Raw genomic sequence first — 12,688 nt, 5'->3', positions numbered from 1 at the left:
CTGCGGGGACAACAATGAATTGAGATCTTTCCGTGATACACCACCTAGCATTAAAATACAACATTGTGCTCGGTGCAAAATATAAGTTGGTAAGTTTATTGTCTGTTTTCAAGAAAATGTGTCTTGCATCCCATATATGATTTAGGCTACTCTGTTAAGCCAGTCGGGTGCCCAATTATACACCTGCCTTTTTTTGTTAAGCATCCAAAGTTTCCTTATGAACTATTGCAGGTCATGGTTTGGGTATTTTCATTACAGGTTTATTCAATGGCCTTATTGTATTTGTGGGCAATATTATACCACTGAGACAAATCATTACCTCAGGCTCTTGGGTCTCTTCTCTTGTAGTAATAATACGTTTTGGTGCAGTGTTAATACGCCCTCTTGTGTGTGTATCGAGACTATACACACTCAAATGTTCCTACGGTGCCTGCCTGCATGGTGCACTAGTCTGTACATCATACTAGCATTGCATCACTTTGCTGTACATGTAATTAAATACAATACAAAGTAAAGCTGCACGCCACTCAGCAGTTAAGTAATTAGGGCGCGCACCGTTGTGGTTACTTACTACTTGCAATACCATTTTATGAAGAAAAAAAAATCATTGAACAAAATAGAGCTACTCTCCATCGCCTCTAGACGGCGGCACACAGCTTGAGATGCAGCATGCAACGTCAAGCTTCACGTGAAGAACAAGAAAAAATGCTCTAGCAGTGGCTAAGTAAGTTTTAGCTAGACATGTCAGAATAAAAGTGCACAGGATAACGACACACTCGCTGTAGTTTAGTTATCCCAGGCGTGTCCGAGATTCTGAAAGAATTGGTGCATAACACGAGTCGTCGTAATAAAGAAGGGGTGCCTGCGTGCGGCGTTGATTGACACATTGGCTAAACGTCCACGGAGCCAGGAAGGAACTTTGAATATTGCCAACTGGTTAGCTAGCGTTAGCTGGCTGGCTAGTGATCTGACACAGAGTAAAGCTCGGTCGGTCAGGTTCACTTCATCATGTCTGCGGCCGGAGACTTCGGGAATCCTCTGAGGAAATTTAAGTTGGTGTTTCTCGGGGAGCAGAGCGGTGAGTGTGATGATTCCACGGGGTTGTTGGTGTGACACAAGTTGAAGACCTGTGTATTATTAATTAATAATAACACGTTAACGAGTGTGTATAAGCCTCTGTGTTGTTGGGTGATTAACGTCAGACAGTGAGCTAGCTAGCTGCGTAACATTACACTTAACTTAATGGTACTAGTCTGACAACGTCAGCAAGCTATCTTGGCTAACTGCCCTGTTTGTCTTTTCTATGTGTAACTAAACTCTTTGTACTTTCCACTCTGAATAATTGATTAAGTTTGGTAACTTATTACATATACATTATAGACTACTAGTTAACGTTAGCTGTCAAAAGTTCCACAGGTCTCATTTATGGGGGGATGGGGGGTGGTCAACTATTCGTGGTCAGATTTCAAATAAAAAAAAGATGAACTAGACTAGAGAGATCAAGCTTTAGTACAAATGTCAGCTGGAAATCAAGTATTTGCTTTGCCCACCTACAGAGGGGTTTAAACTGATGAAAGGATGCAGATCCCTCCCATGACATTCCTCTCCTGTTCTGGCACTGCCTCAAGGCTTGAAGTTTATGACAGGCAATTTTCAGGATCAGGACAGGGGCTCTAGGAACCTGTAGTGAGAGAACCTGCTCAGGCATACTTGACTTGTTAATGTGCTTAGTTGTGTTTACAATACTAAGCGAGCCTTCAGATTTTTCACCACGGGCTGTGTCACTTCTGGAAATCAGAGGATGAGTCACACTGACTGTCACAGTCAGGGCGTGTGTGTGTGTGTGTGTGTGTGTGTGTGTTCGCTGTGTTGAGAATGAGATCACATCATCACAACACACCCTTCACTGGGCATTACACAATGTTTCACTGTCTTTTGAACGGTCTTAATAACTTTAAACCTAGCTGGCATCCCTATTTTGGGCATTTTAATGTGTGTAAATGAGGAAAGCACACACACAGCCATTGTGAGCTTGCCTTGTACACTTTTTTTTTTAAATAGGACTTATCTGCAAGCCTTAAGTCAATTAGCTCCATTCAGTCCATTATTATAATTTATTAACTTTAAATTCCTCTGTAAAAACTGGCTGAATAGCTAGCTGCTGGAACCAGCAATTAGTAGAGTTGTTGTAACAGGTTCCTTTTAACCCTAGCTCCCTCCTACTCCCAAACACTTGGCACTCGGTTTGCACAGACATTTGTGCTCAACAATGGCAATAATAAGTCTGATCCTTTTGACAGATGGGTAAAATATATGGTCATGCATTGCATATGCATTTTAGTTAATAATGAAAACATCAATCAGTAAGTGGGTAGTCTCGATACCCGGGCTTAGTTTTATAACATGTTTTTAGCATTAGCCATGTGGTTCACACTTTGGACTGTAGTTCATAAACCACACAACACTGTGCCGTTGGCAGTTGGCACTTCATGTTGCTTATTGCTGCTAGCTTCCCAGAGCTGTGATACCTCTTCCTTCCTACTATTACCAACTGACTGTATTACAAGTCTGTACTTCACCAGCAAGTCAGATAAAAAACACACAAGAAACTGAAGAAAGGCCTTCTGAATCCTGTTGTCTCTATGGTAACCAGTGCCCCATGTAGTAACTAGATATATACCACTCTGCAGACAGTAATTCCAGTATTCACTCCAGAATGTAAGCAGACAGGAAAGCAGGGGAACATTGCCAGTTGTGGAGGACAGTGATTGTTCTGTTGACATACTTGACCTAAATATACAGACAGACAGACAATCCAAGGCGAGTACATATACCTGTATCTTGTTTGGGGGTTTCCTTTTTTTTTCGTTCTTTTTTTTTTCTTCAGTCAATGCATTGAATCAGTCTGTGATGGCATTTGTGCTCCTATATTACGATTCCTGCTTGTAGAACTAAGTAGAATATTGCTAGCATCCACCATCATCTATTAACTTCACATCAGCAAATTACCGTTTTAGGAAATAACAATAAACTGATATAAAAGTGTGATGGTCATAGTGTTTACATTTGTTTTGTGTGTTTTTTTCTCTTCAGTGGGGAAGACTTCTCTGATAACCAGGTTCATGTATGACAGCTTTGACAATACTTACCAGGTGAGATGAACAACTCTAGAGTTACTGACTGACATGTATCCCATTAATATTCATATGTTTATGTGGTGTGTATATTTTTTATGTATACTTTTCTTATCATTATCTGACCTGATGTTCATTTTCAGGCAACGATAGGAATAGATTTCTTGTCGAAAACCATGTACCTTGAAGACAGAACAGTAAGTTTTTGTATACTGACTTACACATTACAAATGCCAACATATAAAGTAGCATGTACAAAGTTTTAATTACTGTCTTAACTTTGCTCTGTGATTTCTTTAGCAGTTAAGTAATACACGGTGGATACCCAGAACCACCTCCTTCTGTTTGATTGTTCCTTTCCTCCCTTGAAATGAAAAACCTTACTTACTACTGGATGACTAACGATGCCCTGTCATCCAGGAGACATTAAAATATTTATGCAAAGATAAAACTTCTTTCCCACTGGGACGCAGAAGGGACAAAGACAACTTTTGGGGACAGTTAAAATTGTATTTTGGGACGGTGGTGAAAAAAAAGTCTGGAGACCTGCCTTATTCAGCATCGCTCACAATAGAGGGTATGCATGTGACATCATCATCATACCTGGAAGTTATGTGGGAACACCTACTGAGTGGCAAAAACTACTACTTTCTGGCCTTGACAGTGAGTCAGCAGTTGGGTTCGATCCCTGAGCCCGATAGCCTTTGCTGCGTGTTACTCTCCCTGTTTTGTTCAGTTCTGTTAAGTTCTCTCACCGTCTTCTCTGTACTAAAGGACAATCAGTTCGACGGAAACTCTGCGACAGCGTAGCTGACCACACTTGGTTGTTTTGAACGCAGTGTGACTGTGAACGCAGCATTATTTGATGAAAAAAATAATTATTCTCCCCAAATCTAGACAGCACACTCTCTGCTGGTCACTCAGTATCTGCACACAACTCGCTCTCTGCTTTCCTCTGCTATCCTCTGTCTCTCTTGAACTGTCCATCTTGCATCTCCTTTTCCCATTCTTATGGCTACATTCAGCTTTCTTTACTTTTTTTAAACATGATTTTCCTTTTTTTAATTTTGTTTTTCCTGACCTCGTTTGTCATTTTGTTTTCATCCATCCTGTGTTTTTCTTTTCCCCTTCTTTTATTTATCCTCCCACCCCTCGCTTCCACCCGACCCCCTCCACCCCACAGATCAGGTTGCAGCTGTGGGACACTGCCGGCCAGGAGCGATTCCGCAGCCTCATACCTAGTTACATTCGTGACTCAGCCGCTGCCGTCGTAGTATACGACATCACAAGTAGGTTCCCTTTCCCATGTTCACGCACACACACTCAAGCTATGTTATAAATTGTGCTTGTATAAGTATCTCAGCAATAGCTACAGGATTTGCATGTTTGCTTTTATAGTCTTGGGAAGATTAAAATTGATTATTATTGATTTAATTTAAAGCAAAAGCCCTCACAAGTTAATTCAAAATGGCTAGATATTTTGCGAAAGATATGTTGCGAAACTCGCAAGTGTGTTCATCTGTTCAACCTGCCCGCTGCCAGAGTTGAATTGTCTTCACCTTATCAGTCTCTCTCTCCAGCAAGTGAGAGGAGAGACTGGGTTTATATTTCAGGGAATCACAAAAGGCAAGGATCAGTCCTTGCCTTTTGTGATTCCCTGAAATATAAACGCTTTTGAACAGTTAGTTCACAGGAGAGCTTTTAATATTTGCTAAAAGAATATTGTGATATGTTGCTATAACCATAAAGAAAACATGTCGAACCATGAATCAAGGAAATTAAGGAATTTGTTGTTGACTTCCCTTGGGTCAAGATCTCCAAATAAGACATGGATGAATTTATCAGAAGGCTGATATTGTAGATGTGAATATATATTTTATATCCTGCTTCAAATTGTTCTAATGTATAACATTAGAATAAAACGGAATAAAATACCAGTGGGCACAATGGCAGGAGGTGGCATCTGATCTGATCTTCACTCTGTCAACCCTCTGATTGCCAGCTGTGATTTGGCCAGATTCTTGTGCCATCTGGCCAAGCACCCGAAACCTTCGGATTACTAGTCTGCTTGTCTAGCCTCTGGGCTACCCACCCACTGACCAGCTTCCTACTGTACCTACCTATTATGTTTTACTTGCCCACCCTAATACAGAACTGGCCCTGGGGCTATTAATAAAAAAAAGCAGAACAATTGCTGTTGTCATTACAAATGCCCAATAACATCAAACATGTTCTCGATGTATTAATTACTTATTAGCCTATTATTGTTTTGTGTCTTCTCTTTATAACTCACATTATAGTAAGGGCATTTTATCAGGTATTTGACCAATCTGGGAACTAAATCGTTACCAAGAAATTTCTTCACCAATGTGTTTCTAAAGGTGTCTAATAACATGTACTAAAAGTTTGAAATTCAACTCCCGTGGGAAAGTTGAGTTATTAGCATAATATGTGACCATACCCTTAACATCCTATATAAGGCAAAAAAGTCCAAATTTCATCATTCTTTAAGTAGCATGTGACATATGAAACTAGGGTGATTTCATGATTCTGAATCCATTCCAAGCATTAGTTTTGCACAAAAAACACTCCTTGGGCTAAATTAGGCCATATCCACTTGACCAAATGTGCTGACCTCATCACGTTTGTGTGGCCGTTCTCCTCCCAAGGAGTGTTTTTTGTGCAAAACTAATGCTTGGAATGGATTCAGAATCATGCAAACACCCTAGTTTCATATGTCACATGCTACTTAAAGAATGATGAAATTTGGACTTTTTTTGCCTTATATAGGATGTTAAGGGTATGGTCACATATTATGCTAATAACTCAACTTTCCCACGGGAGTTGAATTTCAAACTTTTAGTACATGTTATTAGACACCTTTAGAAACACATTGGTGAAGAAATTTCTTGGTAACGATTTAGTTCCCAGATTTTCATAGATTTCTCTTACTATTAGTTAGTTGATTATGAGTTTCCTGTGTCCCCCTTTTTGTGGGGCACTAGCTCTACTATGCCCAGCTTTCCACGTTTGTGTAAACCCAAACATTGAAGACAAATTTGAAGACAGAAAAGTGAGAAATTGTGATTGGCCGGAATGAGATGATGTATGATAAGAGCGCCCCTCACTTCACATGGGTGTGATTCTTTTTCTTCTTCTTTCCTGTCCAGATGTCAACTCCTTCCAGCAAACCACAAAATGGATTGATGATGTCAGGACAGAGAGAGGAAGTGATGTCATCATCATGTTGGTGGGAAACAAGACAGATCTTGCAGACAAAAGGTAAACTTCTGCCTTGATACAAGTCATGAAGGGCTCAGCCTAAAGGAGAATACTAGTGAGGACATCGGTTGTTGGTCAGGAGGGTTTGAGTGATTTGGTCAAGACCAAGTCATTGAAGTCACTCAAATCCACCTGAGTCGGCTTGAAAACTAACTTGCCATTATGAATGATATTTTTTCACCAACCTATTTTAATAATAATAATCTTTATTGTCCCGAAGGATATTTGTCTTCACAATCTGTTCAACACCCACATCAAAAACAACACAGCACATAACACCAAGACAATACAAAAACAAAACATGAGGTCCCCACTATGTACAGAACCATCCTATCGGCGGGGCAGTTTGTTTAAAGCCGCGATGGCTGAGGGGACAAAGGTCCTACTAACACAACCTTTTTCCATGGCAAGGTTCTGTATCTTTGTCCAGATGGCATGAGGTTAAAGAAGCGATACAGGGGATGATCAGTGTCATTTGATATCGAAAGTGCTAGCCGTGTGATGGCCTTATTGTTCATATCAGAAAGTGTGGGTGTAGGAAGTCCGATCTTGGAAGCAAGCAATACAATTTTTGTTGTATTGTTTGAGTTTTAAGATGTTCATCCTATCAAGCCATTTGTGGGATTTCAATCCCATTGATGTGTGAAGATTAGTGTTGGGTGGCATTGTTTATTTTTATTTTTCAAACAGTCCCTGGAGTATACAGTATTACCAATTAATAGAACAGAAAAAAACGTGATATGTAATGGAGCCTTTCAATAAAAGTGGAACAAATAAGCACAGTATAACTTCTACAGGTTCTAGTTTACTTGTAGGGGCTGTCTGTTCCAAAATGTTATCCCCAAACCTTTCCTTTGAAGTTCATTCTACATCGAGTCTCAATGGAAGACCATGTTGTTTGTATGTCAGTTTGCAATATATTACGTGATTGCATTTTATTATGGTATTGAATGCATACCGTTGTCATACATCGTTTTAAAATGATAATCCAATATTGTTGATACTGTAGTATCCTTCTGGTGACCCTTACATTTCATATAGCAATTTATGTTTTCCCATTTGCTGTGCCTTTTTGCTGTAACTTTCTTATCTACCACAGGCAAGTATCTATTGAGGAGGGTGAGCGGAAGGCCAAAGAACTAAATGTAATGTTTATTGAGACTAGTGCTAAAGCGGGCTACAATGTGAAGCAGGTAAGGCTGTGTGTGAGTTGTGCTCTTTGGCCTCGCTGTGGATGCTGCCGCCTGTGCTCCACCTCCAAAGGTCACCCGTTGTGGAAGACACATTTGAGCATTAACCTGAATCTGATCACAACAGAAACTGACAAAAAAATACAACTACATGGAGTCGACCTGCCACTCTGAAATGAACAAGGCATGTCTTTGGTAACCTTTAGACCAGAGCAGAGGTGGCAGACTGGTAGCAGTAGGTGGAAAGGGCACGGCTTGTTCGTCCACTTCAAAGTATTTACGTTCTGTTTTTTTTCTTTCTGTTGTTCTTTTCCTTGTGTCCTTGTCTGTGTGTGTGGTCTGTGGTGGAATGTTTGGGTACGTTCCCATGTCTGTATGTCTGCTGTGTGTGGGTACGTTCCCATGTCTGTATGTCTGCTGTGTGTGGTCTGTATGTCTGCTGTGTGTGGTGACTCTACGTTCCCATGTCTGTATGTCTGCTCTGTGTGGTGTTCCCATGTCTGTATGTCTGCTGTGTGTGGTGACTCGTGGCTCATCACAGACAGATTACCACAGAGGAGGGAGAACAGAGAGCGAAAGAGATGAATGTTCTGTTTATTGAAACGAGTGCAAAGACAGGCTACAATGTCAAACAGGTAGATGCGTGTGCGTGTTTGCAGTGCTCATGCTCTCATCTGATGGCTTCTATTTTTCACATGCACGCGTGTTCACATAGATTTTTTTGCTTTGAATGTCAGCTTTTTTTCCCAATCTGATTGGGCTTTTTGCAGAGTTGTCTTCAAATTCTCTCCCATCTATCCCAAGCGGTGATTTGTACTGGTCAGCCCTTTGATCTTAAATCTCCAGTGCTGGGTGAGAGTTTGAATACCTGTAGTCCTTGCCCCCAGGTTTCATATTTGATCATCTCATCTGATTGGCATAGTACCACTAATTCTATTGCCGTGCAACCAGCATGCCGATTTAAATGGATGTGTGGGCATGCAAAGCATCTTCACATGAATGTATGTATCATTTTTAATCACGGTCAAACTCATTTTGAAATTCTGTTTTACACTGCGTTTGACAGATGTTTTGGTTGCATTCATAAAATGTTTGTTTTAAAATTGTGTTTAAATCGTGTTGCTAATTACTGGCACTTTTGTTCTAAAAGCAATATCACAGCCTTGAGGCTGTGATATACTGTACTCTGTAGGTACTATATAACATGGATACAGAGTACAGACATAAGGCATTCCTGTAGATGTAGGTATATATTGCTTGGTATATTATACCAAGCAATATATACCTAGCAATTAATATTGCTTAAGTGATTAAAAATGAAAAAAGCAACATCTGAATACTATAAATGAAATGGTCTGCTTTGAGAAAAATGAAATGGTTACATAATAGTGCAAATATTGGCTTACACCTGTGCACCTCATACACCTGCTGAGCTGAAATCAATGGCAGTTGTAGTTTATGTCGGATTATGCCAAATATAATAATATATTAAATACTTGCTCCCTAACAACGGAGGCCCTGGTGCTTTAGCCAGCAGTGGTGCCTCTGGCTTGGCTGGCACAAACACAAGTGTCTGTGTTCGCTGGTGGGAAGCTCAGAAGCTGGCAGGCGATTGTGTCCTCGTCACTGCGCTAGCACCTCCCACTGGTGCGGATGCCTGTTCTGTGGGGAGGGCAACTAGGGAGGATGGCATGAACCTCCACACCCGACCTGTGGGGAGGGCAACTAGGGAGGATGGCATGAACCTCGACACCCGACCTGTGGGGAGGGCAACTAGGGAGGATGGCATGAACCTCCACACCCGACCTGTGGGGAGGGCAACTAGGGAGGATGGCATGAACCTCCACACCCGACCTGTGGGGAGGGCAACTAGGGAGGATGGCATGAACCTCCACACCCGACCTGTGTGGAGGGCAACTAGGGAGGATGGCATGAACCTCCACACCCGACCTGTGGGGAGGGCAACTAGGGAGGATGGCATGAACCTCCACACCCGACCTGTGGGGAGGGCAACTAGGGAGGATGGCATGAACCTCCACACCCGACCTGTGGGGAGGGCAACTAGGGAGGATGGCATGAACCTCCACACCCGACCTGTGGGGAGGGCAACTAGGGAGGATGGCATGAACCTCCACACCCGACGTGTCTTATGCTCTCCCTGTGAAACTCGTCATTGAAGTGGCTGGAAGCTGAAACGGTTTGAGAACCACTGGTGTACAGTACACCATCCCCAGGCCAACCGTGGGACTTAGCTTTGACAGGCACCACAGTACACGATACATTTGAGAGCAAGACAAAATGTTGGTGAAATATACGGTTGTTTGAATCTGACTCCTGTCTTGTCTGCCTGTCGACGTTTCTTCTATGCCCTCAGTTTATCTTTATCAGTCTTCTAGTTTCTGTCTTCTATCTCTCTCAGAAAATGTGTTTAAAAAGATATATTATATATGCTATGTATGTGAAAACATGTGTACAGTATATACACATATGTGTAAACAAACATATTATGCAAATATATGTATGCTTTTTTCCCCCACTACATTTTTGTATTTAGTTGTTTTACAGATGAGATTTGTTTCTCTCTTGCTCAGCTTTTCCGGCGCGTGGCAGCTGCCCTCCCTGGCATGGACAGCACACAGGATAAGAGCAGAGAAGACAGTATCCTTTCAGTACAAGTATGTGACTTGATGACTTGGAGAAAGTGCTAATTAGCTTGTCCAGTTAAAGATATTACCTTTTATGCCTATATTATATGACTATACACAATGTGCGGGTAAGTGGCTCAGGTGGTCGCTTGAGAGACGTTACGTTCCTGGTTGCCGGTTCGATCCCCAGCTCTCCTACTGGGTTAATGTCGAAGTGTCCTTGAGCAAGACACTGCACCCCTAACTGCTCCCGATGAGCAGGTTGGTGCTTTGCGCGGTGTCCTCCACCATTGGTGTGAATGTGTGCGTGAATGTAATGCACACTTTGAAGTGCTTTCTTTCCTTAACACCTGCTACCTTCAGTGATCGACATAAAACTTGAGAAGCCACCAGAACAACCTGTCAGTGAAGGAGGCTGTTCCTGTTAATTCCCACCTCTAATTATTACCGTTCTTTGTTTCTCCTACCTGCATATTCTCAGACCCACTCTATCTCTGTACTGTACCTTTCTACATCCTCCTCCCTTTGACCAGCACCTTGAAAGCCACAGTCTGAAAATACACTACATAATGTCATTGTCAGCATTGTGGAAACATTCTTTGTGTCATATATTGGAATAACTTGCATACTTTGATGTGACTGATGAACAGCCTCTGACCTTAGCTGTGCTTGGAAAAGATGCTCACTGCTTGACCTCAGCCTTATTTTTCCAAATTCAATATGATCAATGATTTAATATAGTTATGGACTGAATAATGTCACCTTGGGCTAGATTGTCTAAATGAAAGCAGGTATGTGAGAATTCTACTGATGTTCCAAGCAGCCAAATTGATGGAGGATTGTGTGTGAATTCAAATTGGGGTATGCAAGATTAAAATCCTATCTGCAATAGTGAAATATGGCTTCCAAGTTTCATATCCACAGTATTGATAATGACATGTACCCAATACAAAATATTTTCATTTTCAACAAATGCATCCTTTTTTTTTTATCACGGTCTTCTATAGAATGTTGAAATGGCTGCAAGGTTATGTCGATTGGAAAGGTTTAAAGTGACAGCTGGCAGCTGAGGGCCTGTTTTAAACTGAGTTTGAACCTGAGCTGCCTGTCTCATGAGAGCTCCACTGGTTGGAGCCACGATTGCGCTCCTACTGCACACTTGCATGATCTGATGACTCTGCAAACTAAACACCACACAAACATAACCACAGAACCACCACCGTTTACCGTTCACCACACCACACCACACTAGCCACATTACCGTCCTTAATCCTCACACCTGTCCTTCGGGATGAATAAAACTTCCTTACCTTTGCTGCCATTTTCTATTTTATTTTTCTTGGGATAGATCTTTACTTTTCTAAAAGAGAACAACTATTATAGGGGGGGAAGATTGCTCGCAATTTTAGTGTTTAAACAGGAGATTTTTCATATTCTATTAAGAGTCATAATCATTATAAAACCCAGCATTAGATATGGTGACATGCCTTTTAAAATGTAACTGTAGAGGGCTTCCTCGGCTGTGGGTTTACCTAGTTTGATATGTTCTGTTTGGTATGAAAGTATATGAACAACAATTTACTTTTTGTTTTGGCTTTGGTCTGTTTTGTTAGTGATTATTATTCTACATGTGTATTTAATCCACAATGACTTGTAATATTTATTTCTACTGGATGCGGTTTCTTTTTTTAAGGCTGTTAATATCTTCCCTTGTTGGATGAGTCCTAAATTGCTATTAAAATATTCTTTAATCTCGATCACCTTAATATACAGTAATTGGGACTCCATGAATCATCCTATTCTGTTTACTACTTATCAGATGCAATTTATTTGAGCTGACTGACAGTACAGTGCAATTTGAGTGTGTATGTACCTCTGGAGGAAACTCCAGTTGTTTTGCATCATAGTCTTTAACATTTGTTTTTTTGTCTGAATTGGTTTTAAGTGGAAATAAAAAAGAAAGTACACGTCACTGTCAAGTCTCGTCATTGTCTTATTTGACACCTGTAAGTTGTTGGGTTTTTGAGGGCCCTCCTATTCCCAGCTTTCTGGGTTTGTGTGAACACAAACATTAGCTTGTGATTGGCTGATCACCCCATAGCGATGATTTGATTGGCTGAGCAAAGTACATATTGAGGATAAAAGTGAGGGCAGAAAAGACTGCATCCACACAGTCGTTTCACAAAGATGCCAGTTGCCGTCCGGGGAAGGAGTCTTCCTGGTTTTTATATCGCTGGTAGATGGAAATGAAGCCCCACCCACGCTGCAACTTGCAACGTCGGCCAGAAAACCGGAAACGCTTTACCCCTGCATCAGTTGCAGCGTGGGTGAAGAAGCATCTTTGTGACTCAACTGTGTGGAAGCACCCAAAGTGATTGGCCGGAATGACATCTGTGATGATTTGATTGGTTGAGCACAGAATGTGATGTATGATGAT

At 41.3% G+C, this 12,688-nt stretch overlaps 1 protein-coding gene and 1 long non-coding RNA gene across 3 annotated transcripts; one reads left to right on the top strand and one right to left on the bottom strand.

Moving 5' to 3' along the window:
- The first annotated feature begins 659 nt into the window (after positions 1–659).
- Positions 660–12,223, top strand: LOC306927840 (ras-related protein Rab-6A). 2 transcript variants are annotated; one of them, XM_079507704.1, is made up of 8 exons: positions 660–1,078; positions 3,094–3,152; positions 3,278–3,331; positions 4,318–4,423; positions 6,305–6,416; positions 8,148–8,241; positions 10,198–10,264; positions 10,615–12,223. In XM_079507704.1, the coding sequence occupies exons 1-8, from the start codon at positions 1,009–1,011 to the stop codon at positions 10,677–10,679; spliced, it is 627 nt and encodes a 208-aa protein (XP_079363830.1). In that variant the 5' UTR covers positions 660–1,008; the 3' UTR covers positions 10,680–12,223. The 2 variants fall into 2 exon arrangements, with proteins under 2 accessions (XP_079363830.1, XP_079363829.1); XM_079507703.1 differs by lacking the exon at positions 8,148–8,241 and adding an exon at positions 7,516–7,609 and having other exon boundaries at positions 664–1,078.
- LOC306927843 lies at positions 8,928–9,886 on the bottom strand. Its single transcript, XR_013790599.1, has 3 exons — positions 9,744–9,886; positions 9,352–9,364; positions 8,928–9,303 (listed from the first exon to the last, which is right to left on the bottom strand). It is a non-coding gene; the product is annotated as an uncharacterized lncRNA (long non-coding RNA).
- Positions 12,224–12,688: the final 465 nt, after the last annotated feature.

The sequence above is a fragment of the Electrona antarctica genome (assembly GCF_951216825.1).
Source record: "Electrona antarctica genome assembly, chromosome: 8".
Classification (NCBI taxonomy): Eukaryota; Metazoa; Chordata; class Actinopteri; order Myctophiformes; family Myctophidae; genus Electrona; species Electrona antarctica.
Note: the sequence above shows the minus strand (reverse complement) of the source record. Positions and strands in the feature narration are given on the sequence as shown.

Coding starts and splice junctions, on each gene's coding strand:
- LOC306927840 (XM_079507704.1), top strand. CDS start 1,009: ATGTCTGCGGCCGGAGACTTCGGGAATCCTCTGAGGAAATTTAAGTTG. Junction 1,079..3,093: donor GTTTCTCGGGGAGCAGAGCG/GTGAGTGTGATG, acceptor TTTTCTCTTCAG/TGGGGAAGACTTCTCTGATA. Junction 3,153..3,277: donor GCTTTGACAATACTTACCAG/GTGAGATGAACA, acceptor GTTCATTTTCAG/GCAACGATAGGAATAGATTT.